The 27,561-nt window shown below is 38.4% G+C and overlaps 1 protein-coding gene across 6 annotated transcripts in view; it reads left to right on the top strand.

The window, feature by feature from the left end:
• rbm33a (RNA binding motif protein 33a) overlaps positions 1-27,561 on the top strand; it is a 61,262-nt gene that overhangs the window by 6,332 nt on the left and 27,369 nt on the right. For 4 of the 6 annotated variants that reach the window (XR_015940981.1, XM_088643858.1, XM_088643853.1 and 1 more), the window contains exons 2-14: positions 187-265; positions 7,648-7,696; positions 8,203-8,276; positions 8,833-9,139; positions 10,794-10,916; positions 12,960-13,128; positions 14,139-14,362; positions 18,135-18,423; positions 19,604-19,662; positions 23,148-23,268; positions 23,791-24,104; positions 24,887-25,159; positions 26,862-27,218. Coding sequence is in view for 5 of the 6 variants with exons in the window: in XM_088643858.1 (XP_088499984.1) it covers positions 187-265; positions 7,648-7,696; positions 8,203-8,276; positions 8,833-9,139; positions 10,794-10,916; positions 12,960-13,128; positions 14,139-14,362; positions 18,135-18,423; positions 19,604-19,662; positions 23,148-23,268; positions 23,791-24,104; positions 24,887-25,159; positions 26,862-27,218 (2,438 nt within the window). In the remaining variant the exon portion in view is untranslated. The remainder of the gene's footprint in view (positions 1-186; positions 266-7,647; positions 7,697-8,202; positions 8,277-8,832; positions 9,140-10,793; positions 10,917-12,959; positions 13,129-14,138; positions 14,363-18,134; positions 18,424-19,603; positions 19,663-23,147; positions 23,269-23,790; positions 24,105-24,886; positions 25,160-26,861; positions 27,219-27,561) is intronic. The other 2 variants (XM_088643855.1, XM_088643856.1) reach the window with 2 other exon arrangements.

Raw genomic sequence — 27,561 nt, 5'->3', positions numbered from 1 at the left:
GTTACCTAATTCTCAGTACCTATGTACTTTGAAAAGTCTAAAGTGATTGTCTTATTTACTTTGAGCTAAGACCTTTTCAGTAGGACAACTGTAATGTACCTGGCTTGTGTATTGTCATTAGGTTTTCCACATCACGGTGGTGTGCAGCACAACATCTTAATGTCATTGCTGTTTTTATGTTTCCAGATGACGAGTTTGATCAGTTTGACAAGCCAGGCGCCGAGAGGTCAAGAAGAAGAAGAACTGGAGATGATGACTTGGACAGGTATGTCTGCAGATTCCTTGTTCAAAATAGCCATCACGGGAACGTGTGCATTATTATGACTGGCACATTAATTTTACTTCAGGCAATCGGGATTAACCTTTGCCACTGCTTCAGATATAGAGTTTAAATTATAGTTGAGGGATTACCGATGTTAGTTTAACTTAATTGCTCTGGAGGGTTTTTTGTCCAGTTTCTTAGCTTGTGTTGATTCTGAAGTAATTGTTTTACTCTGTTTATCCTCTCATATGGTATGAGTGAATAATAAAGAGGGAAGATGTTTTTATACTGCGTGTGGAAGGTCAAGAAAGTGCTCCACGTTTGGTAACTCCATCCATTTTCCACCCAAGGAGGTGTCTGACCCTAACACTGCAGTAATAGAGTATACCTCTTGCTTGAGATTCCTCTCTGTTAAATGGATCCACACAGCCTGATGCGTTAATAAAATGGGCAGAACCACATTGTCAATAGAGCCAGTGAGCTATTACAGCCACTTCATTGCTGATTGAGCCTGTTTTCTGGAACTCATTTATGTTTTGTCCTTATGTTTGATTGTGACAGTGAATTTGTATTTCACTGCGTATTTGGACTGTGTACAGAACGTTGCTTACAGATAAGAGCAGCGTATGTTAGTTTTTTGTTTTCTGGTTCATGGCTTGGGTGTTGCATATTTAGGAAACTTATGTATTCTCGTATTACAAAAGTTAGGACGAGACCTTGTCCCCCTTTTTCCTCATTTAAACTGTTAGAGTATCTGTACATTTGTCAGATTGAACTACTTGAGTTTAACATTGAGAGAGAAGTCAGACAGATCAAGCAGGCCCTGACTGAACCATTTTCATGGCTGACCCTTCAACCTTTTCTTTGATTCTTGAGTTTTAGGTGCCATGTAGGAGGATCTGCAGCAGATGTTCACATTCTGGACTTTCACAGACTTGTGGTGACAGGTTACAGACAGAAACCACCAGTGTGTTCTTAGGTTCCATTCACAAGGCATCTGCTGATGTCCAATAAAATTATTGAAGTGTCAGATTCGTAATATACAAGTTCTTCCATTTGTTGCTGATAATGTTAAGGAGAAAAAAATACATGCATTGATCAGTTTGTTGAATTGCATGCACTGCTTAAGTGTTTTGCTAATAAAAAGGGATTATAAAATCTCAGATTTATTCACTCACTCATTTCCAAAGTAGTTGCAGTCTGCTGGACAGGTAAATAGGTTAATAGAAAGGGTTAACCGTAAATGATTAGTGGCAATGAAGAGGTTGGACAGATGTTAAAGACTGGGTCTCGAAACTAAAAAAAACAAAGTGGTACTGACCATGGTATCAGTTTTACTGGTTCCTGCTGCCCTGGAAATGACTATTTCTTATCTGTTCATCCTTCTTCAGTGTGCTTTTTCCAAAGCTCACCATCACATATTCATTTCTGATAGCACAAAGGTTTGGAAACACTGCTCTAGGTCATACCTTCACAAGCTGCAGGCCACCAATTTTTTCACTTGTTAGACTTATTACAAATGCAAGGGAGTAGAGGAGACTTATGCATGTCAGGTGTGCCCTGTATTACATAGGATTAGTAAGTTTAAGTGTGCCATTAACAATCGAGGCACTTCAACTTTCAATTTTTAATTTAAAAATGCCACTTGAGAAAAGCAAGGAAACAGCTGGATCCTGGCTTTTAACTGTGTAAGGAGCATATGGCCAACAACACCCAGTATAATGACAGTATTTTTACATTTCTGCTATCTTCTCATATCTCGACTTCAGCCATTCTTTAATATTGGACTTGAGTCAGGAGCACCTGTAGGTTTGTACTTCAAATCAAATTACTTTTAGTGTCTGTGAATGTGAAAAATAATTTAGGTGTCTTCCCTTCTGAAATGCAAAGCAGTGCTTACAATTAAATCAGAGTGAGATCCTTTACATATTTATTAGGTATACAAAATCCAACTTAATATCTTTAAATAAAATTATCACAAAAAAACCTTCTCATCTGCCTTTTTGTAGTTTGACTGAGCTACTAAAATAAATCCTTGAATGACAGAAAGGTCCTGAATGTAACAAATGCATTTTGTTGAAACCCCTTGCCATTAAAAGTAACTTAGTTTTCCATCTAGTTTCCAGGACTCTATAACTTGACACAAATAGTCTTTAGGGACTCTAACCATGGTTAGTTCCTTGGTTGCAGACCTAGAAGTCCGAATCAATGGCTTTTTGTGTTATTACGCATATATTCTGCTTAGTGTGTATATAGCACAAAACACTATGATTTTTTCCAAACAGTGGAAAATGTTAAAATTCTCCTGCATTTAAAAAGACCCTAAATTATATCTTTATACAACAATTCAAATTGCTGTGAAAATTCAATTTTCTCAGTCACATACAATGTCAATCTGCCGAATAGCATGCAGGGAACTTAGTTCAGGCCATCAAAAAGATGGTTTGTCTCTGGTGCCAATCCTGGATACGATCACAGTAAAAAGTTTGTTTTAAATTATAGCAGTCGAGATCAAACACTTGACGCGGAAATGTGGGAACAAGCTTTTGAGAAACATTTAAAGGGAAAGTGGTGACTTTAATCTGTCAGTCTGAGGCCCTGCCCACTGCAGCAGCTGTGACCCCAAAGAATGATAGATTCCATGAGGATCTGCCAGACTGCAGCACACCCCTGTGGTGCAGCCGTGGGCTGGAGATGGAGAGGTTAGATCTGTCTGTGATAAAGCCAGTGGTAGTTCACTAAGTATTCACTATATACACAGAGTATTTATACTCAGTGATAGTTTTATTACTCCAAAAGAGTCACCAAGATTTCAGGCTTTTAACTATGTAACTATGAGAACAGTACAAAGTAAATTTTAAAGTTAGTCAACCTAAAATGAAAATATCTTTGCTCATGTGAAGGTCAGCATTGAACTCTGAAAGTAAAGCATCAACTCTGAAAGTAGTGACTGGTGTCGGCTGTAGAATTCTTTTCTTTAGTTTTGGAGCTTTGACAGTGAATTAGCTTTAGATTTAAAAAAAAAAGTAAATAAAATTAGGAATCTAAGTAAGTCTAACTATGCAGTATAATTTGAGTATGCTGTCCAAACTAAGATCTTTAATATTTTGTCCTTTAAAATCTCTGTGAAGGCGAAACCCCTAGGCAGATGAAATAATAGTCAATGAACAAGCTAGGTGGTACCATATGAGAATTAAATTTGAGCTGGCCTGAGGAAAATAAATTAAAATACCAGTCAAGCTAAGCATCCTTCGGTTTATTAACAAATGGTATAGTGTTAAATTACAGTATTTTGGCTGTCCCAACTGAACCCTTTTATCACTTCTAATTATAATCCTTAATGCTATAGTCCACTCTGTGTCTGTCAAAATCACAATCTTTTCTTAGTGATTTTGTTTTAGTGCTCCTTTTGCAATTTTTATTTTTTATTTTGTCGTTTCATTTTTCAGAATGACTTAATGAGTTATGAAACTAGCCCTGTTGCTTTTAACAACTTTAGATTTGTGTGGATAAAACTAGCCATTTATAACAATGATTAACTAGTACTTGCTCTCTTAGTACATTCACTTGTTCCAGGGGAGGTTTTCAACAGGTTGTGAACATGACAGCTATGAGACTACTTGCAGGAGTCTTCTTTCTTTGATCCTCTCTCATATGCTGGCACCATAATATGCTGCCACATGTCAACCAAGCAGCTGCTGTACTTCAGTGGTAGATGAGGTTGTTCCCCTCCTGTGTATGAAGTGCTTTGGCATCCTTGGGGATACTTACATTAGCACTGTTTTCCTCTTTACAGATAGCTGTGAAGAGAATTATGGCCCAGTGGACGATACTCTGTGGTTGGGTTCATGTTCTAAAATTGGTTTTGTGATCCTAGCATGATCTGCCTGCTTGCTTGGTCTGACTTCAACAGGGGATGATGCTCTCAGCAACTGAATCATGAGCTGCTGTGTACAGTTGCTTTGTTTCTGTACATTGTGTACGTAGTACATTGGTTTCTGTACATATACATTTTAAATTTGTTTGCTATGGAAGTGTGTTGCAAAATTCAGTCATCATTCATTGATTAATGGGATGATGAATCAAAATAACAAAAGGAGCAAAACTGTGTGAACATACATATTAACAATGTGATCAGACTAGGAAAAAAGTGCATTATTGGGATATATGTATTTTATACTGACATTTCTGCATTATTGTTAACCTAATAGATGGACGAATTATGTCCAAATCTTTATAGACATGTGAAATAAAAGGCTTTGCATTCAGCTTGTGATTAGAATTCGGCATAAGCATTTATCATTAGGTGTTCTAGACAAACCAGCTGTCTTGGCAGAGCAGTGCTGGTGTCCTGGAGATCTGGATTCCTGTCTCTCCTGGGTTTCACAGCAGCCATTTGTTGCAAACTACAGGTATTAAGGTGTATTGTACAGTCCATGACATTCAGTTGGTATTGTCTCTGCGTCTCAGGGCCGAAAAGAAGAACATCATGCTGCCGTTTTTTCCCCCCAACTTTTTATTTACTGGTTTGGCTGAATAAGACAGTAACTTGGTTGAGCAGATGACTGTGCGTGTTAATTAGGTAGCCTCTGGCTGTGCTACATGAGCACTGATGGAGAAAACGTGAGGGTGCCTTTGCAGTGCTTTTGAGAAACGGACACCTTCAGGAGAAGCTGACCGAAAAGCCGAAATGTACAGTCTAAACATTCAGCGTAGCAAACTAAAGGAGGACTGAGGTAACCGTTGTAATAAAGCCCCAGGCTCACCAAAGAGCACCTGCCATATTCTAATTATTTCTTTATTGTACATCTTTTTTTTTTTTGCCCCATAGTAAATTAAAACATGGTTGGCCACTTTCTGATCCTGCTCGGGTTCTGTCTGCAATGTGCCTCTTTAGTGACACATCTTGTGGGAGGACGCTGGTTGATGGTGAAAGTTATTGTGCTTACATCGGACTGGCAGCAGGGCAACAGATACTGCAATCTAGTCCCGGGTTCGGTAATCGTGATCACTTACCCTGTCTTGAGACGGAGTAAACTGGTTGTACGGTCACTGCACTGGTTGGGAATTCTGCTGAGACATCTGTATCTGCGAGGACTGTGGCTGCAGTTTAGTCTGTAATGCCTCTAGCTGCGATAGAAGTGCTACCTTGTCCCTGCGCTGTCCGTATTCGGAGCGGAGCGGTGGCTCTGTGGCTAAGGATCTGCGCCTGTGGCTGGAAGGTTGCCGGTTTGAATCCTGCAGCCGGCAGAGGAATCCTACTCTGTTGGGCCCCTGAGCAAGGCCCTTAACCCCAACTGCTCCAGGGGCGCTGTACAATGGCTGACCCTGCGCTCTGACCCCAAGCTTCTCTCTCCCTGTCTGTGTGCCTGTGTCTCATGGAGAGCAAGCTGGGGTATGCGAAAAGACGAATTCCTAATGCAAGAAATTGTATAGGGCTAATAAAGTGATGTTATGTATTCACCCAAGGGCTGTAATATTGCTCATGACTGACTGCACCGTCTTCCCAAAGCTGTAGCATGTACCAACTCTCTATGTAAGTTCAGTTGTGTAGGGATCTCCACTCTGTTTGCTCTCTTTAATACTTGATTATTAATAAAAAGGGAATTAAAATTATGATGAGAACATTTTAAGTGAGATTTTTGAATTTCTTGAAAAAGTGCTCAGTAACGTTAAAGATACAAAATGTTGAGCAAACTGTTCTCCGGAAGGGCACTGTTCTGTAGTTCATGCCGTGTTGCGTCAGAGCATAAAAGCAAAATCAGCTGTCAGTGATCACTTAAAGTAATAGTATTAAAAATCTGCTTTTGATTCAACACAAATTAGTGTGGTGACCATCTGTACATGTTCTAAGTACTTTTGGGACTGCTGCAAAAAAAAATTGGTGAAACAAGTAAAGATAGAATATGACTGACTGGCTGTCGTAAACTGAAAGTGATCTGTAGATTTCAGCGTTCACAGAGAAATATTTGTTTAGTTAAATGTCAGCAATAGAATTTTGTGATCTTTGAGATGTATCTGTCACGTGGACAGTTTTTTTAATTCGTGAGGCTCTGTGGAGTTTAATAGAAGTATTAACAGAAGGCGCAAAGAGGTGGCTGGGTCCCTGAGCCACCACTTGAGCAATCCTGGTCAAAGTCGGCTAGTGACATAACCCAGACACAAGCCCATGATTCTTGAGTTCGGCCTGTGCTCAGTTTACAGGTTGAGCCAGAGGTTAATACAGTGCTGTATTAGCAATGCCAGTTAACTTTTATTGTTTGAAATGTGTTGGCGAACACATGGCGTTTGATAATGGAATAGGAGTATGACTAGGCATCCAGTTTTATCACAAGTAAGCCACAATGCAATGCAAAAGTCAGGAAAAACCTTGAAAATTTGTATTTTCATGATGTGTCAAGATGGAATATGAAAACCAGGGTGAAATGTGTTGTGTTGCCAGCAACTGTCACCCAGTCTGTAGCAAAATTCTGATGTGAGCTCCCCGATTGGTGTGTCACACCGGTGTCTTCCTATCTGACTGCCAACTGTACCCTGCAAGTAATTAAAATGCAAAAACATCTCTGGAGCTTCTGGGGTAGAAAATTAAACAGTACTTTACACTAGATAACACGCTGTCTAGCAGTGCTGGCAGGCGTGTGCAGTATTATTTAGCTGTCAGTGTTTTGAACCCAAGCCTTATTTAATGACTGGGCAGGGAAGGCTCACTTCTGGATTCCATACCTCAATCTATAGGACATTCTGTGAAAGACATAGGTGGATGTCATGTTTATAGTTTGCAGGTGCCTCTGTGACTGACATTCTGCATTAACTGAAGTATATTCCAACAAATAAACTTGAAACCCTTTAAGATGCGTACATTTCCAATTTGCTACATTAGCCTTTTCATTTTCATTTTTTTTTTGCAACTGAATCATCTGCCACTGAACTTAAGTACTGGGTAGATGTTAATGTATTTTTGTTACCATCTGTATCAGATTTGTGACCATGTTCAGTGTAAAAACAATTAAAGATCAGCATTCTGAGAGTACTTGAGCCAATTTCCTTGATAGTTTTAATAACTTGCATGCATTTTGTACAATGTGCACCTGTTCTGAAATAACATCTACAGAATTTTATATAGGTTTTAAAAATTAGACTTTATTTACATAAACACTAAACAGTAACATAAACCCATTATTTTCCTTAAGAGGATGAGATAAAATACAGGTTCTCACTACTATGCTTCTTTTCAAACCTGGTTGTTAATGTAGAAAATAGTCTTACTGTTAAAGTAAAATGTTGAAATGGAATACAAATTCACAATGAAATACCTAGTTCTAATCTAATCAGTTCAGTACCTGTTTACAGCTGCCGTTATATGTCCTTTCTCTCCCAACCCACAGTGATTTGGAATACGACTTACTTGATGATGATTGGCTTACGGCCAAAAAGGTAAGGCTCACTTTCTCATGCTCATAGTTTTTACCTGTCACTGATGGTGTCTGAAATATACATATCAAAATATCTAGCATACTATACTGATTTGATTAAAATGTTGATTTATTTGGAGACAAATTACTTTTGCTATAGTGTTCATAGAATAAGTATGTAGTAGCCCTTTTACATTACCTCATATTATGAGTTTCAGCACTCTGTGTATCAAGTAGGAACAATTTCCATCCAAATACCATACCTTAATTGTTGTGGGGCATTAGTGAACCATTCAGGGCTGACATTAATAAGTAGGCATTCATAAATATCTAGTCCATTTTTTATTCTTTTGGTGTCAGCCCTGAGATCTGGTGGAAATCTTCCATATCAGAAAAAATAACTTTCTTTTCTTTACTGTTAGATTCACATATGCAAATAAATGCAAAACAAATCTGTATTCTGTTTTGGTTGACGTTTCAAGTATTTTCTGGCAACTCAATTATCTTTCTGGTTTTGATTTGTTTTAGAATCCTTCTGATATGTCAGATGAAGAGCTGAATGATGACTTGCTACAGAGTGATGAAGAAGATCAAAATATTAGGTATAGTAGTCATTTTTAGCTAGTACTGGGAGTGAGGTGGTATGGTCTAAAACCGCATATTGTGAAACATATCTAGTTATATTTTATGCTCACTACGCCACATATACTCAAAACCACTTTATTAAATTAGATTCCTTACAGGTGTGTAGATCAGTTCGGGGTACACCCTCAGTGTATTTGTGATGGAGAAAATCAGAAGCAGCTTTCATCTGTAACCACCAAAAGAGTGTTTTGTGCAGATATAAAAAGTTTTAGCTGGTGTACTGTTCTCTGAGAAAGAGTGAAAATTGTTTTGAACTGTCCAAGCAGAAACTCTTATGGAAAAATTATTATGATTTGAGTATTTTGCCTCATTCCTTCTGTGTGCAGTGCAATGTTCTGCACATTTCTGTATGGTTGTAATCTTATAATCTAATCATTATCAATCATTAATCTAATGTGCCGAATAAGATACCAGTTATCTGTGCAAAACGTGACCTGCATTCCTTTAACATTGTAACATAGGAAATTGAAAAGAAAGGGACAAAACTAAAAGTGTACTCTTCATATCATGCAGTGCCCAAGGAATGACCGTAAGCCTCAACACTACAGCTACTCTGGTTTCTTCGTTCGACCTTAACGAGCAGTCCTTGGGAGATGCAGACTACACAGACGGCAACGAAAATTTGGAAGCTGAGGACTACGAAGGTGGAGAGGGGGTGGAGGGTTATTCACAAGAAGAGTATGCAGAACAGTATGAAGCCACTGATGCTGAGCTGGCAGAGGACCAAATAGAATACACAGGAGAGCAGGCTGAGGAAGAAATTTACAACGGTGAAGTGTTAGACATTGAAATCAATGACCCACTAGATGATGAATTTCAAGTAAGTCCTCTCTATTGTATCTCAAAAGATAACATTGCTTTCCTCCCTTGGTTTAGGGCTGATTTGAAATCTATTTCCGTCCCATGGGAGGGGGGGAAATTAGATCTATTATCACTCTCTGCCAGTTTATTTATCTGCTCTCTGACAAAGTTTGTGTTGACAGCTTGTTTGGCGGTAGGTAATACTCTTCTGTCGGCTCTGAGCCGGTGTGGAATTGTGACCTTGAGGGCTGTATCCTTGTGGAAAAAAGCTGCTTTGTGTGGTGGAGATATGCTGCCAATTGTCAGAGGTGGTTAATGCAAAGCTTTTATCTGGGCTTTAGACAAGATCTGATAAAGTGCCGCATAGGTGAAAAGATTATTGACCTCTTTAAAGACACCTATAAGGTTTAAATATGGTTGAAATGATTGATGCTCTTCTCCATTTTTTATAACCTCATAACAAGCTGAATAAAGAGATTAACCCATAGATGTTGAAGGGATATCTGGCAAGGTCCATTTATCATTATTTACAAAGAAATAATGCCATGACTCCTTTTTGACAAAGATGTATGGCTCTCTTTGCTATTTAAAGATAAGCATTTGACCTTTTCACCAGCAATACACAACACTACTTAAAAGTAATTTTGAAAAGTATCTGTTGTGTGTTATATCTCTGTTTACAAGGGCACTGAACTGCTCAGGCTTAACATTTCTGTTTGCTGGTATTTGGAGGTAATATCTGGAACAGTTTAAGGGATTAAGTCATTTTCCTAGGGGGGCACTGTCCATCTACTGCGGTGGTGTTAATGAGTGTTTGTCTTTAATAATGCAGTATTAGCAAGTTAATTACTCTGGATAGCACCTTGCTCTATCCTGACACTCTCTAAACTAACCTTGCAATTTAAAAACTTGATCTTTTTATAAATTAAAGTTTGAAGTTTACTGTTGGAGTACATTTCTTTTTCCATTTAATGTTTAGGAACCGTAATGAGGAACATGGTTCCTTAGCTTGGAAATTAAAGTAGTTTTTCATGCAGCTAATAATATTGCCTTAATCCATTGATGTGGCAATAAGGTATTATTTCACTGTGTACAACATTCTTGGCAATGAGTCCCATACAAAATCAGGAACATGCACAGCAAAGTTGGTAGGTGATATTTTCAACATCACTGAACTAGAGTGTTTATCTTGTATTTTTGTATATCGTGTCAAATATTTACATCTCATTGAATTTCAAATACTGCAAAGAATAATAATGAGGCTGGCTGCTACTGTTATGGTAATTTATGGCTCACTTAGCCCCTTTACATGTTTCTTCACTGCATTTGAAGCTGTTTGTGAAAAACCTTGTTTTTGCTTCCATAATTAAACTTTAAATATGTGACATATTTAACATATATAAGCTACAATACAGCTTGTTGAAGAAAGGGTCTGATAAAAATGCACTTCAAAATACCTTATGAGAAGTCTTTTTTTTTTCTGAATGGATTTTGTTTTGGATGTTATCAGTAATATTTTACTCTCTGAAATTCATACTACTACCTGTAGACATTACAGAAACCTGTGTGAAACGCGTGAGGAGGATTTAACTTGGGGGGGAAATGCTAGAAAAGGATTAGGTCAGTGTGCAGTCTGTAAAACAGTTGCGTGTTGTGTGTGTTTGCATCTGAAGGATGATGAGTACTCCCAGGATTACCACAGTCAGCAAACTGTGCTGCAGGTTCAGGTGGAGACGCCGAACGAAGCTGAGGATGAGCAAGCCACCCCAAGCACGCAGGCCGTTGATCCAGAAGAGGTAAGAAATCAGAACTGCGAGCCGCTACAAATCGATGATCTTCTCTCACCAAAGCTGCTTTGACATATAGGTATTACCATTTATACAGTAACCCTCAGTGTCGCCTGACCTGATAGTTTCTTTTGAATCTGAAATTATTTGGGTTTGTTTTAATAAGTCTTAATGGCTATAAGAAGCGTGTAGTTTCCCCGAATCTCTGTTATCTGTAACTAATGTTTGTAGTTATTGTAGTGCTTAACACGTAAAATAGCCATGTTTCTGTATGGGCATTTTTTTCTTTAGATTTTACAATGACTGGGTATGTGATGAGGAACCAAGTGCCGGTATAAATTTGTATTTGAAAGGTATAAGTAGGAAAGCTGGGAATAGCAATTGGGTAATCATATCACAGAGTGCTGTTCTTTAAAGATATTTCCCAATTTTGGAAATCATTTTTATCAGACTCATGTATTGATATTGATATAAGCAGCAAATGTAGGAAGCTAATTCATTTGTGATTGTCATTAGAGTGTTATTAATCTAATGTGGTGGAGAAGTGTAGTAGACTGTAAATTATCGCCATTCAGATATTTAATACCTTTTCCGTGTTTGATTTATCCTTAGCATTGATGGGAATGACATAGATGGCCAACTTTAGATGTTTTAAAAAGAATTCCCTTTGCATGAGCAAATCAGTAAGTGGATGCTCTTAAATAGCACACAGTTGTGTGTAGGTCAATCTGGAGCTGTTCCCAACTGCTGCTTCTGAAAATTCAACAGTGTCTAGTTTAAACATCTTCAGTGGACCAATTCCATTAAGGGTATCTTCATGTAAAACAAGCAGATTGAATTTAGTTCTGAAGCATTTTGAGCTCCATTTAAATGCAGCATTTAAAATATAGTTTGAAATTAAAAGAAAATTTAGTGATTAAAATATTAGCTGTTTGCTCAGTCTTGATTATGGTTTTATACTGCCTAACCTACACATAAACACTGATGCCAGCCATAGCCTTAGTGGAGTACTTGGTGCTTTTTATATAATTCTAAATGTTTTCAAGCCTAATGAACACATAAAAAATGACCTGAACTGCAAGGCTTGTTTTCTAGTCAAGCATTCAGAGCTTTGCTGACCTACTTTGTCTTTGCCTGTCTGTGACTGTGAGCTGCATTGTCTGTGTCAGGACCCAGGAGAGAAGGCAAGGCAGAAGATGGCTTCTTTAGCTTAGTATGGCTGCAGAAGAGTATAGGATTTGGTGATGTCCAGAAAAATGTTCTCTCTCACTTTGTAGAATTAGGAAGAAGTTGTAAGTCAACTAAAATGTTATAGTCAAATATAACTGGTAAAGAAACACACTGCACATAGTCTTCAGTGGTGATGTTTTTCTCATTTTCAGACGTGTGGCATAGACAAATCTATTGGAAATAGTCTTTAAATTATCTTCATAATTTCATAAGAAATACATCATAAACTGGTTGCTGAAAGACCATGTATGATGATATAAGCAGCAATGTTAATGTTTTCTTGCACTAGTTCCCTAACTTGTTTAAACAGTAAATTTGTTAAGGTGTGCTTTGAACTTTTTGGAGTTAAGTGAATGTAACCTTAAAAAAGTACTGAAGACTTCGTTGAGTCTTTTTCCTGTCAATTTAAGACCATACAAAATTGAAACATATCTTTCATGGATAAGATTACTTTAAAAAGAGGTGGGAGAACTTGTTGTCCACCTGGGTAATACAAATCAGACAGGTAAAACATGTTCCCTTTTAACATTTCTTCAAAGTAATGATACAGTCTAGAATTCTTCTGCGTGGTGTGTGGTGTCCAGGTGAAATTTGAGTCATCCAAGATGTTTTAAGTGCTTTTAATTCACCATAAAAGTCAGTTAGTGCCCTTTTGCTTCTGAAATCATTTCTGCAAGTGGTCAGAATGTACTCATGCCATTATTTGTTTCTCTTTAGCCAATATGGTGGGTTTCTGTTCGTAGGTGTTAGATACTTTTAGTCCTTAGTATATATCTTAATGTGTCAAACTTATTTTGAATCTTAACATACAATTACTCTCAGATGGAGAATGAAACTGAGCAGGAACAGCAGCTCAGGGAAGAGTCCGATGAGGAGGAGGAGGAGGATGAAGAGTCAGGTCGACAGCGTTTTAAAACTGAACGAAAGGACGTCACCGTCATACGCCTGTCCGATGCAGCAAGTAAACGAAGAAACATTCCAGAAACCTTAGGTACGTTTGTATGCATTTTATAACCTGAATGATGGGTAGTGTCTTGACTTGTCTTCTGAAAACAGTAGGGTTTAGACATGGCTATCCGCATGTTTCATAGCACACTTTTTATATTAATGACATAAGGAAGCAGTTACATTTTAAGATTACGTCTCTGTCAATTAGAATTCTCTCTTTATACATTTCTGTCAGTATTACATTTTTTTACTAGCTCTAAAAATATTTTTAAGGTAATAGGTTATAGCATTATTTGCTTACAGTGATTCAGTGTTTTTTTACGTTTGTTACAGCTCTTCATTAAGTATTTAACAGCTACATATCCTTTAAGTTATTTTGTATACCTAAGAACCTCTCCAACTCATTCTGAATAGAAGGAATTATCCAGTTTTAAAAAAAAAAGGCGACTCAAGTTCAACATCTCCCAAGTGTGAAATCTTGAAATAGCTGAAGAAAAACATTTAACAAGCCAATTGACATTTCAGCTAAAGTTACAAATGCAATTTCCATTTTGTCACATTTTGGTGACCTTATGTGACAGCTTATTTCTATTGGAAGAAAGCACTTCTTACTTACTGATTAAAGATGTCGTCTGAAACCATTCTGTTACTGAGGATAGTAAAATTAATCTCGACATTTAGTGCCGGGAAAATAATTGCTGATTCACAGTATTAACAGCGCGTGAGGAGAAGTGCTTGATGACATGGTTAGAATATAAAAGGCTGTTTTATTTCCCTAACATATTCTTTTTTTCAAAGATTTCATTGTCACTGAAAAACTGTGCTTTTGATATAAATATTGATGGGTGATAAGCTTTATGATTTTATCTTCTCCTTTGGAACAAAGTCTTGTTGAGTTGAGAGATGGAGAAAAGATAATCCAGGCACAGCGTGTACGCCACCTACAGGCAGACCAAGGGGTTGCATTTACTCCATTCCATTTTCAATCATCTCGTGAAACAGCTCTTAAAAAGATCTTAAAATGGGCCCTGTCACTACTGGTTCTGATTGCAGAGCTTTCAGAAGAAGCGAAAGCAGCCCTCTTTGAGTTTGAGGAGAAGGAGCGCCAGCGGAAGATGGGCCGCTTCGGGGGCCGGGGCAGGGTGCGAGGGAGAGGAAGAGGGAGAGGAGGGAACTTTTCCGGTTTCGGACTGGGAGACTTCAGGAATGATGGTCCGGATAAAGGAAGAATGAATGAACAAAGACCTCCGCTCCTGCACATGCCAATGGCCATGCAGGTGAGGAAGGGCAGTGATGGACTGGTTTATGACAGTTCTATGTCAGCTTCATTTAAATTTGTCTACATGGGTTTGTATACGTGCGGGGGGGACAGACACAAGGTTTTCTATAACAGGCAGATTGGTCATTCTCTTAAAATTGCACATAATCTGAATGTGTCATCATGCTTACTCGTGTTTACATTTTTAAATACACCTCTCTACTGTCGGTGGCCTGAAGAATTCTATGCCCTGGAATAGTGACTATCGTGGGATCTGTTTAGAAGAGGATGTATATTTCACTCATGGCGTTTTGCATTGTATTAAATAATTTAGTTAAGAAAACGTATCTTTCCCAAAATGCTTAAAACCCCTTAGTTGTCTGCAACAGTTGTTCTAGGCATTAAACCTGCATTTATCTTGTTTATTTGCTAAAATACTTTGTCTAGTTTCTGTTCATTTGTCTAAGTGAAAAGTATGATTTTGAGAATATAAAGAGGTCTGTTTGTTCCTCCCGGAAATGTTTTCAGATTATTTTTTAAAGCAGAATTTAAAAAGGTTACATTTTGAATAGCAATGTTGCCCTTTACAAGCTGTATATAAATCAGCAGTGTATCTTGAGATGTGTACCTTTGTTAAAATGTGAAAGAATTTAATATTTTGCCATTTAATAACCAAGGCAGAAACCGCTAAGGTAATCTTTTGTGATATTTACCTTTAATATTAGCTGCGGTATGACTGCAGAATTGGAATGTTTGCTACCCTTTGTGAATATGTATGTTTATCTGTTGGCTTTTGTCCTTCTTTTGGCATGTCCTTTTGGAACAGTAGTGTTCGTTTGCTTTTGAAAAAGTCAATTAAACAAGTTCTTTGGCCCTCTTATCCATGTTGATATATGGATTATACTAAATAACTTGGCAGTAGTCCATTCAGAAAGCATTACATGAAATTAAATTTGTACTTTGCCCAGGATTTAGTTTCTTGTGCCATTTTTTATTATTAAATATCTATTGGAGCATATAATCCGTTCGTTTAGACTGTTCATGCACTCAAGCAATGCCTTTTGAAGAGAATTTTTGCAAACTGACAGGGAAAGCCATTTCAGAGGTATACTGTTAACAAAAGAAGAGATTATTGCTCTCACAGTGACTGTCCAATAGCATATTTGAAAAGTGCACCCAGTAAAATACTTAATGTACTCTTGAGTCTAATACTTCAGAAAAAATGGCTTAAAGATCTTGTGAAGTGGTTTCAATATAATAATACCACAAAGTAGTCTTATTTAATAACTTAAACCATACCTGTATTTCAGAAAATATTTTTTAAAGGGAGTTTTTAAGTTCATGACAAATCCACAAAATGCTGAGTCAGGTTTGTGGCTTTAACAGGTCATTTGAAGATCAAATAAAGTTAATCAGAAGTATTTAATTTTACTTTGAATGATTGAAGCTGAAAAAGAGTATCACCTTTTCCAGTGTGGAGTGTTTTAGAGAAATGGTAATGTGAACTGCAGTGCAAAACATTTTTTCTTGTTTGACATGGAATGTTCTGGGGTTTGTTGCTTTTTTGGGATGTGGTTAGGAGGAGAACCAATTTTCAATAACGTATTTAGGGTTTTCAGGTAAGTATGATAGTGTTTTACCAAAATAGTTTCAACTTGAGGGCAGACTAATCTGTATGTCACTTTGTTGTTGGTGTTGACCAACAATGAAATGTAATGAAACATTGCTTTCGAAATACAAACCGCACACTTGGAAGTTTAAGTATACTGTGCTTTTTCCTTAAGTTCTTTTGTTTTAACCAATGAGTAGTTTGGCAAGGAATCACCTTGATGGCAGATGTTAGTTGGCCGTTATAATGAATTGGCAGGGCATTATATAAAACAAATTAGTATGCAGTAGGTTGCCCTCCTTGTCTTGTCTTCTTTACCTAACAGTATTTACGGTCTTTGAGACAAGCTGACACTGGCTGTCGATGAGTCATGGACATTATTAACTGCTCTTTTCATGTGCCCTCTTGTGCACTGTGTATGGGCCTCATCTGGAGTCTAATATTAATGCACACAGACAGCGAAGAGAAAAGTCATTTCCAGGTTAAACCAAAGCTGGCCCTTCTTAAATTAAGAACTGTTTTTTTCCTTGCAGTCATACAGTAAGTGTATTTGTCTGTTGTACTGAAGAATGCCTTTTACTGTTATTGTATGCATGTATATGTGCTTAAAATGTGAGCTTCCTATTTTCAGATCAAGTCTCCAAAAGTATGTATTGCAGGGCTTGATTTTTGTTTGTGTATTGGTGATGGAAAACCCACTGACTGTGTATAGCAAATTTTGATGTTTAAGTAACTTGGAAAACAAGTACTGAAATCTTTCCTTATTCAATGTATAATCTAATGGAATGTTTAAGTTTTTAGAGCCCATGCACTTAAAATTTCAGACTTTTATGGTGCCAGTTGGTAGAAAGTTCAGATCCTGTGGCTTAAACAGCATTGTATAAACTTTTTAGATTTTGTGTCCATTTCTGAACATGTATTTTTATTTGCCTCCTGATAGTATTATCCCCCCCTACCTCACCTTTAAAAAATATCCACCTTTTAAAATGGCACATGGCACAGTTAAAAACTCAGAATCTGAAGGGGTGACCATCATGAGTTGGTATCAATCAAGTAGTTTGTTTAGCTAGAGACAAATAGTGTCTAAGATTTAGTGGACAAGAAAGTCCTGTTCAGCCCAGGACCAGAAATATTAGAAATCACTGTGTTAACAAGAGCATTCAGACAGTTCTATGAAAATTGACCAGGTTTATTAAGACTTGCACACCTCTTGAGGTGTGTTGGAGGATATGGGAGACAGCAGGATTAAGAGGCGGGGGGTTGGGATAAAGAGAAGAACAAGAACAGGAGAGTGAGGAAAAGGGTGGTTGTAGAGATGGGAAAGTGACAGGTTCCAGTGGAAGTGTGGAAGGCAATGATCTGTAAATGAAGGAAAAGGTTGAGAAGTCATTGGTCATTGAGTGATGGGGGAGGTGTGAGCCTAATGTAGTAATATTTTTGCTTTCTGACGTCTTGCTAGTCTGAGAGTCTGTGAAGCACTTTGAAAGGATTTGGGAAGGATCACCGTAAGCTATATGGAAGAGGCTATATGGGGTCACTGTCATCATGTTTAATCCTCACACCTCTAACGTGTTCTCAGAAACAGAAAATGTAAAAGCAAACTGTATTATGGTCCCTTGAGTCATATTTGCATAGACTCATGGATGGCTGTTGTGCATCATGTTCCAAATCTCTGTTTCAGCAAGTCATTTGGCAAAACCGTACATAGTTTGAGCAGGAACACGACAAGATAACTTTTGAACTCATTTTACCAACTTTAGACTTCAGTTCCAGTCAACAACAAGGTGCCGTGTTTGGGGACAGTCAAAAAACAATGCCCAGAAAAAAGTGTGGGATCTCTGTGCTTTCAGTGGGAAATCTTTTCTTTAGTTTGTACAAAATTACTCGGTATTATGACGCAAAACCCTTTATATTTGCAGTGTATTTACTCGTGTTTGTATTGGATTGCTAAATAATTGTAATATTGGTATGAAAGGTTTTGAAACTTGATTTCAGATTTCTGTTGTTCGATTTAATTGATGTAATCCTGCTAACTTTCCAAGCAGACCCCTGGGGTATGAGGGCACGCGCCACAGTTTTCCGGTCGTGCCTCTAGATTTGCAACACAGTGATTTTTATTTGCCTGTTTTTTGAGTGTTTGCAAAGCCATTCCCTATTTTTTTTTGTGTTTTTTTTGTTGTAGCAGCAGCATTCTAGGGTGCCTCCCCAGCAGCAGCAGCAGCAGCAGCTGCCGCCCCCGCCCCAGCGGAGTCATTTCCAGGAGCCAGGTCCCCAGCGGAGCTCAGCCCCTCAGCCTCTCCTCCCTCCCCACCAGGCTCATCGCTCCTCCCCGCCGCAGGGGACACCCGTTCGCCCCCAGATCGAGGGGCCGAGATTGACCAGCCCTCCCCCGCCTGCCCATTCTCCGCAGCAGCCCAAGAACATTCACATTAACCCCCACTTCAGGGGACCGGTGTCCTCTCATGTGCAAGGTTTCCATTGTTTTTTTTCTCTCCTGTTTTTGTACCCGGTTTTTATCTGACCACGTGTTTAATGTACGGTTTATGAAATTCATATGATCTCCTTGAAGTTGCATCAAGTCCAAATAAGTAACTCCTCTTTTTCATTTCCCTGTATGACCTTTTATTCTAGGTTTCGGCTTTCACAGTAAATTGTTGTTACCAATAGGTCAAATAAATATTATATCCTGTCTCATGAGAGCCAGTGTACATTAGAATTCAGTAGCAACAAACATAAGTCTAAAACAACAGAGACCTTTTGATTCCTTTATTTCAACCAGTTGAGTGAATTGACAGCAAATTTTCATTTGCAATGACAACCTGGAGACTCGTTTATACAGCAGAGCATTTACTGGAGTATTTTGAGTGAAGTCCCTTGCTCATGGGTATAAGAGTAGAATCCCACCTGAGATTTTAACTCTTGAGAGCCCTAATCACTGCTTCACACGCCTTGAAGCAAAGCAGACATCTCTCTATGGCTTGTCTAGTCTGCCTTCTTAAGAGACCCTAGCTTACCAAATGCAGGAATTGCTGAAAGAACTGGTGCCCAGGTGAAATTGAACTGTACTCTTTCTGTGAGCTTGTTACTAGCTTGGAGGTGCATTTGGGTGTCCTGTTGAGGTCGAAATGAAAATGCATCTCTCTGAGAGATGAGTGGGTGGTCCCTTTAGGGCAGGGAGAGGGGCACTGCCTCGTTATGGATGGTGAGAACGTTGTGCCTCGAGTCACGATTAATGGTTTAATTTTTATTTTTTTGTTTTTGCAGTGGGGTGGGGGGGGTTAATCTTCTTTGGCCTTTTCTTACATGCATGAATTTAAAACTAAATCCAGGATAAGTTACATTTAGTAAAATCACTGTTCATGTTTTAATAAACAAATCCTGCATTAAATCATAGCTTAATTGATCTACACATTTAGCGTTTACAATATACATTTTCTTTATAACTGCAAATACCCATCAAGTTAATTTGAAAACATATACTCGGGTATAATTGAAATCTGAGCTGGTGTTTCTGGTTAAATGGATAAGTAACCTTCTTTTGCACTTTTGCATTAAACTTGAACAATTTATGTGAAGTGAAACTTAAGATCCCCGTGTGTATAAAACCCTTTCCCAGAAAGGTATCTAATGGGCTGTTTCGTCTCATTGCAGTGCCCTTGATGCCTGCGCAAAACCAGCCCAGGCCTGCTGTGGTTCCCCAGAGATTCCCGGTGAGTAGCAGCTGCTTCGTTTTCTACAATGATATGGATTGCATGTGTCTTTGTAGAGAAATATTATTATAGCAATTAATTGACTGCCCTGGCTAAATACTGTTTGAGAATCTGTAAACATTGATATGCGCCTGCACAACTGGAAATGTTTGATATGAGCTTTAGGCGCTGATGGGTTTTGGTTGGCTTAGGTATTGCTGCTTGGATCTAAAGTCATGGGCTGGCACATAAAGCAACCTAAAAAGTCAACCATGGAGAACAAAGAAATACGGGCATATCGTACATCAGATTTTGCTTTACTTATTTGTTTCTCATTGTATCTTTCAAATGCCAAAAAAAAAGCTTTTAAAATTTTAAGCCCTGGCGTAGCATAGAGAATATCTGCAGCAGCATCTAATTATCTTTTTTCTCTCGGCAGAACATTGCATTAAATAGAAGTTCTCATTGCAAAGTATCACAAATCAGTGGAGGGCTTAGAAGGAATGGCAGTTTAATGATGAGAGAGAAACTATTACTGCAGTGACACTAGGTCTGTAAAGTGATTACTGTATTGGAAATAGATTGCCGAATGCGTTTCAAGTGCTCTTACTAGCTAATGATGCGAGGCATCAGGTGGTGTTGATTGACACATCCTGGGTAGAGCTTTTTATAGTGATTTATGCAAATCAGGTTAGAAGGGGAGTCTGCAGCAAATTGCATTTTATTCAGGTTATAGACCTTGCAGAAATGAGCCTGAGCCTTGTACATAGTACTGCTCTTTCATTTTTGAATGTTTTCTGTTTTCACAACATGTTTGCAAAGCCCAGTAATTATTGCAGATAGCAGATAGCAAAGGAATGACGGGCATTTTCTCTGATCAGATCTTTCGGCAGAGGAGAGCAGATGTAGCATTAGATCCCCCAGCTGTCAAATGCTGTCAAGCTGGCATAGGGAGAATACAATTTAAAATGCAGGTGACAAAATACCCAGCAACTTCCATTTGCCAGTGGGCATCTGATTAATCATGATTATCATACATTATCATACTATCAAATTTAATCGTATAAGGAGGTTCCCATCTGCAGTATGACTGTAGTGAATATTTTCTTGGAAGAAGTGTTGAAATATTAATCCCACCTATCATCTTAAGCTTAATTTCAGAGTCCTACTGGTGTTACAACTGCAGTCGTCATAGAAGCTACCAAAATTAACTGTACTACTTATAGTTCCCTACATATTGCTGTGCTGAAGAGAAGAAATTTGGCAGCTACATTTTTTGGTAGTCCACTAATGGATTCAGATTTGTCTAAAAGCATCGGTGCTTTTGTAGGATTCTGTTGCATTATAAACGAGCCTTTGCTTTAATGTTATGAAAAACATTTCCCATACACCATAACTCAGGTAGATTTTACATGTAGACCATGTTCCTGTAAAAACAAACACATTAGTTGTATGATCTGCTACTATCCCCAACTTGAATCACATTTGGTGTAATCCACAACATCAGTATAAATGCATGTAGGAGGTCATTAAAAGACTTTTCCAGATCAATTACTGTGTGAATAATATCCACTTTTTCTTAAAGTGCTTAGAAGAGGCTGGAATAATGAGACAGAACAATTAGAGCTATTAAACTGGCAACTTTTCTTTGAAAGGAAATATTTGGTCACATTATCTTTAGAAAAGTACTATCCTTTTCTCCAGCTGTGTAATGTACTACTGTCATTACAGAGCAACATGAGCAAGTCTGTCAACGTATTGTTTTTCTCTTCTCCCCTGAAAAACGTATATAATTACCCAACCCTAACCCCAGCTTCGAAACCATGTTTTTGACTTTAGTCTTGGAGCCGTCTTTGTGTGCTATAGTGTCAGATACATTCTGAATATTTTTACTTTTATGAAGGATTAGTAATGAGAAGACAGACTTGGTTATCAAATTTGTAACATTTCTGAGGTATTGTTGTAGTATTTAATTAAAGTCTATTGTATGATTGCAGCTGACCTTTTGAATTGAATGATAAGATGCACAATAGCGGTTTGATCCTCTTACTTGTCTGGCACATAAAGTAGCTGATTAACTTTCTGTTAAGCAACTTATGTAAAGTTTTAGCTATATATTTCATTGCTGTGCAAGAGTCATCAATTCTGTTTGAAAAGGTGGATTATGGTTGATAACATCAAGTAATTAACAAAAGGTGAGAAGAAGTAAGAGCACCATTTGCGTAAGGATCATATGGTGAAGGAAGGTTAATTTCTTAACTGAGAGGGATATTTAAGAGGATAAAGAGGAAAGCAAAGTGGCTTCTTATTCCATGAAAGGATTAGAGGATTGTTATCTTTTTTTTCTTTGAGAGGTAGATGGGATTGCTCCTTGTGGATGTGAACATCATGTCCAATAAGGCATTCAGGCTATAAAATGAATGCATGTAAGGCATCAAATTAGCAAATAGCGATTGCCAGAAGCAAAAAATGCAGTTGTCTTTTGGTTGTAAAGTATAATGTTCTGTCATCTTCCACAGGAAAAGTTAGGAAAATGTCTGTGAAACAAAAAAGTACCTCAGAATGAGTGCGTTGTGTAGATCTGTAATGCTCAGTCTTTTTTTGTTTACCAGTTCATTCTAAATTGTAGAAAGAAATATGCAGAAATGTTCTTATTCATGATCAGTTCATAACTATTTTTTTATTTTTTCCTTACAAATTCCTTCCTTTACAAATTTCCTCTTTACAAAGTTATACCTAAAAAAACCTCTGCTTCACATCAGAGTACATTACTATTTACAAAAATGTTTCCATTAGTATTGAAGTACTTTGCTGTATGTACTTAATGTCCTTTTAGGTAACTGATCATCTGTTTGTTTTAAATGTTGCCTGGGTAGGAATATTCAGTAGATGTCGGTCCCTCAGGAATAAGCAGTCCAATTATTTTGCTTCAACTTAATTTTTAGATTTTTGGGGAAATTTCAATCTGGATTTGTGAATAAGGTATCTTTTTCTACCTTTGAAGGTGTGATTGTGAGTGTACACTTTGAACTGTGAATGTAATGTAGAAATCTGATCATAAGAGCATACAATGGTACAAATAATGAAAGCACAAGATTCTTTTCTAAAAATTAAAGATTTTTAATAATATGAGGGAAGGGTGGTTTATTAGTAGTCTTCCAATTAAAATATACAGTATTGGACAACTGTGTGATTCTGGATTTAAGATTTTAAGATGTTTTCGGTTCCTAATTTAATTTCAGTATCTGAATTTTGCAATTCAGATTTAAGGGGGCCTGCAGTACTTGTGTTCGGATTTGGTATGATTTGGTAAAGTTCTCCCCTTATGAGATCAAAGACCATCTGATTTGTAACCCTCTTCATGTCAAATGTTGTGATGCAATAGCATAGAACATTCCTTATTCTTATAAATTATTCTTATATATAAAGACCGTTATTCAGTAACAATTAAAGATCCACCAGTTGGGACAGAACGTCAGCTGAGGTTTATTTGTTGTTTTACTCAGGGACCACCTGAGTTTCAGCAGCATGTCCCTGGAAATTTTAACCACCCTCCGAGGCCTCACCACCCTGAGCCCTGGAGAGGACCCCCACCTCCTCAGGAGAGAGACCCTTTCTTCATTGGCGGTAAGCTAGACTAACCAAGAAAATCCAAGGAAACATCGTTCTACTTGTATTGTTTGTGTAACTAAATTATTGGTCGAACGTTATGTTTGGATCCAATTATTACAGGAAATTAAGCTATAAATTATGCCTTGTGCTTGCTTTTATTTTGGAGATTTGATCAGACTCTATAACACATTTCAGAAATTGCCATCCATTTTCAAATTTTCAAAACTACGCATTTCTCCATGTATAATAAACGTCTGTGCATGTTAATTCAGTCTTTTCAAAATGTGTACATGTAAAACCGTTAAACACTTCTTTGAAAATGTTTTTATTTCTTCAGGCTTCTCTTAGCCTTTTAATCAAATAAACCCGTTATGTTCTGTACCTCATTTGTTCAGATCCGTACAAGGTGCTGGTACTGTAAATTGCTTTGCAGTTTTAAGGTGTGACAGAAGTAGAGATGTCACATTTGATCAATGGATGCACAGCAATATGGCACCACACGTTGATTCTCCTCTTTGTTTTTTTCCTTGTTCACAGAGCCAAGGTTCCCAGGACAGCATATGTTTGATCAACAGAGCCCAGCTCCGCTCATGAATAATAACCACCCTCTTCCTGGCCAGAATCCCATGGCTTTCAACCAGCCAGGGCCAGGGTTTAACCCACAAGGACAGCAACCGATGTTCCAGCGGGATCCCATGAGACCAAACCTCCTTCCTCAGGGTCCCTTGGGCATGTCCAACCTAAATCAGCCTGGACCTGCCAATCCTAGACCTTTTATGCCTCAGCGACAGCAGTTTCCTCAACCAGGGCCTCCTTTTCAACATCAGTTTGGTATGCAGGTACGACCGAGAGTAAGTGAAGCTGCTAGCTTTTTATGAAATATGGTTACTAAATGTATTTTTAATCCACTATCCTAATCTGTCTTCAGAATCAATTTGCGGTTGAATTTTTTTGGTAGTTTTTTCCCTTATTTCTTTTATCGGAAATCCATTCACAATGAGATTTGGTGGGGGTGTATGTCAAGGCTAGAGGTCATATTCTTCTTCTGTTCATTTGTGAAGGTTTTGTGACCTAGTGGTAGCCTAGACTGCCCTCTAGTGTTTAATATTTACCAAAGAGGTCAGTTTCAGTTTCACTGTGCTGAGGCTGCTTTAGATTAGATTCATCCTAAAGCCACAAGAACAGATTTACACAGGAGGACTATGTTCTTGTCCCAGATTAAAAAGTAGTCTTCGAAAGCATTCTAAATATTTCTTAGCTCTCTTCTTAGCACTCATATCTTTGAAATGGATGCTTATTTTGCATAATTAGTAACTTCAAAGAGTTACAAAAATATGGAGAAGTCTTCTTAGTTTTTTGTTTTGCTTTATTCAAAGACTCAAAGTGATTTACTGTATTTGAGTTTCAAGGATTCTGTTTTTCTGGACAGTTTTACATCACTACCATCCTTACTTGGTTGAATTTTAGCATGCTCTGATCATAGATATGTGAATAGAAGATACTAACAAAGCTAATAATTAAAGCCCTTTTTACCAGGGGGTCCAAAATCAAAAGTGGTACATTTTAAATGAGATGTTTTCTGAGTGACTGAATCGCCCGTGTCATGCAGCTCTGCTTCCTTTTTCCATTAAAGGGGTTGATGCATCCTCCACTGCATTCCCAGCCTCCTCACCACGAGCAGCAGCCACAGCACCATCTGCACCAGTCTCTCCAGCACCAGCATCAGCACCAGCACCAGCATCAGCACCAGCACCAGCACCAGCCCCAGCACCACCCTGTGGCACAGCGCCCCCTGCTGCACGGACAGCAGCCTCCCTTCAGACAACAGATGCACAATATACAGCCCCAGATCAATCCCAGAATGCAACATCCCCAGTTACGTACAGCGCCCATTAAACCAAGAATGGTAAGTAGCAGGGTGGTCCATGGGTCTCTTGACTATGCATAGCACGTTATTTGAATGTTTGCTCCTGTTTTTTACTCCTTGCTTCATTTTTCCTTACTTTAACGATACACTGCTTGAATTTTTCAAAAGATACTGCAACACTATGGGGAAAAGCAATTGTTGTTCCCTGTTAAGTAAGCAGAAGCAATCAATCTATTAAACCACGATGTGAAGCACGTTAATAAAATAGTCTAATTTAGACCTCGGTACTTCATGAGTGGCTGTAAACATGAGGGGTTGTAAGATTTGTGAGCATCTCCGAGACATCTTGGCATCTGCTGTCATTAGATCCCGATGGTTTGGACAGCAGACACCGTGTTCAACCAATCATATTGCTTATTTTGGGTTTCATAGCTTCAGCTGAATTCTGAAAATGTACAGAAACACTCCAGGACCACAATGCATAAGTCACTCTAAATTATGCAGTGCTATGCAATTGTGTAAGAATTTCATGAGTGATCGGTTTGCCTGCACAGAATGATCAAGTAATAAGTTTATTCCATGCTGAAAAGAGAAGAAAGCAAACACAAAGTTTCATCTGTTTTACCATCCTAGATCAATACTTTATATATATATATAATGTGTGTGGTAATGCTAGATTTAAAAGTATTTTGTATACAGGTAGGCCAGTGCTTCCAAAGCATGCAGGTGTAGAACAGGACTTAATGCATTTTTATACAAAAATTTGTATTCTATATTCTGGTCGCTTGCAGATTAGAATGGCATATGTTTAGCAATAATATTATTTATGGTACCTGAAAGTTTCAGGTTGCTGCACAAAGCTAAGGTATGCGTATACGTGATCTGACAACTGGAATCAATTTCCTGTCGTTAAACTCTGTTTATTTTTAAGTTTTTTTAACTGTTTTACTGTTACACTATTTTACCCCCTGCATATAAAATAGTGTTAACAGTTCAGTTAGAACTGAATTTACATGTCAAAAAGTAATGTTTGAATCCATCACAAATACACAGATTCTTCATTTTTTTAATGCAGCTATGTTGCAACATGGCTTTCAGTTTTTTTTCCCCCCATTGCTAGACTCAAGGAGTAGTGCTACTCACTTGTAGGATACCTGAAACTACACCTAGTCAATCTCATGTAAAGTTAACACAGTTGGGTACTGTTAAACTTTCTTATGCCTGAGTTCCTTGGAGCTGTATAGTGACATTTGTGTCATCATGAGCCAGTAACATGGGCTGCACTGCTATTTTGGTCATATGTATTATGGCAAGTCCCTAGAAGTAGACAAACGGTGGTATGGTTCCGCATGAGTTTATAGGAGAGACGTTAAGATATTGGTTGAAATTGCTGTAAGGGAACATCTTTCTGGGTAATAGTGCATCATAACTTTTGGGCTATTTAGAGCAGTTTTGGGAGTGCACTTATTGCCATCCAAGGCAATCTCACTGCACAGGATCACTTTAGATTCTTCACATAACCAAAACCGAACCCTCATCTTGTCCTGTCTGATCTCAATCTTGTGTCTGGGTTTACCTTTACAAGTTTTCAAGTGTTTCATTGTGTTACGAAAAGAAATGACTTCTGGAGGCGATACGCATCCAGACTAGGCAGGATGACTGATGACTGGTGAAGTCATAGGAAAGGTTCTCCTGAGGATCGCTCTTGTCCAGATCAAGAATCTTTGTCCTTTCTTCCCAGAATGCACCACCTCCAAACGTGATCAAGCCTCCTATCCAGCAAGTACAGGTTCTTCCCCAGCGCAATAGTAACCTGCGCGAACTCCCCGTCGCACCCGCCAACGTGAACGTCAACAGCAGCCGCCCGACGTCGGCCCCTGCCGCGCAGGTGAGGCCTGTTGCCAGGCCGGCGCAGACTGCCCGGCCCCAGCCCGACGCCAGAGGGCCGCCCGCCGCCCGGCCCCAGCCCCCTGCCAGGCCCCAGCCCGCGGTCAAGGCCGAGGCTGCTCTCAGAGCGGCGGTGAAGAACACGGTTCAGAAGGTCAAAAAGGAGCCGCCGGTTGTGCAGCCTACCCCTCCGCAGAAATGTGAAGCAGAGGTTAGTGTGGCTTTGTCGCTTTTATATTGTTTGTGCAAACAAGGAGGTACTTTTAGTTACAAGCGCAACTCGCATATTGTTAATGCCTTAGAAAGTGATTTTTAATTTGAGATTAAGTGTACGGTTGTTTATTCAGAATTCAGTAAAGAATAAGAAACTGTAAAAGTCCAATTTTATACCGTAAGTCACTTGTTGAAATGACTGAATTTCATCTAATATTGTATATCTTTTACTATATGATTTATGTACATCTATGCGTTTGTATTACAGTTCAGTCCATGCAGCAACTTAAAAATTCCTGTAGCCTTTAAATCTTTATAATGACAAATGTCAGTTGCCCATT

This window comes from Lepisosteus platostomus, chromosome 8 (assembly GCF_059453375.1).
Source record: "Lepisosteus platostomus isolate fLepPlt1 chromosome 8, fLepPlt1.hap1, whole genome shotgun sequence".
Classification (NCBI taxonomy): Eukaryota; Metazoa; Chordata; class Actinopteri; order Semionotiformes; family Lepisosteidae; genus Lepisosteus; species Lepisosteus platostomus.
The sequence above is the reverse complement of the archived record's forward strand: the minus strand, read 5'-3'. Positions and strand labels throughout refer to the sequence as shown.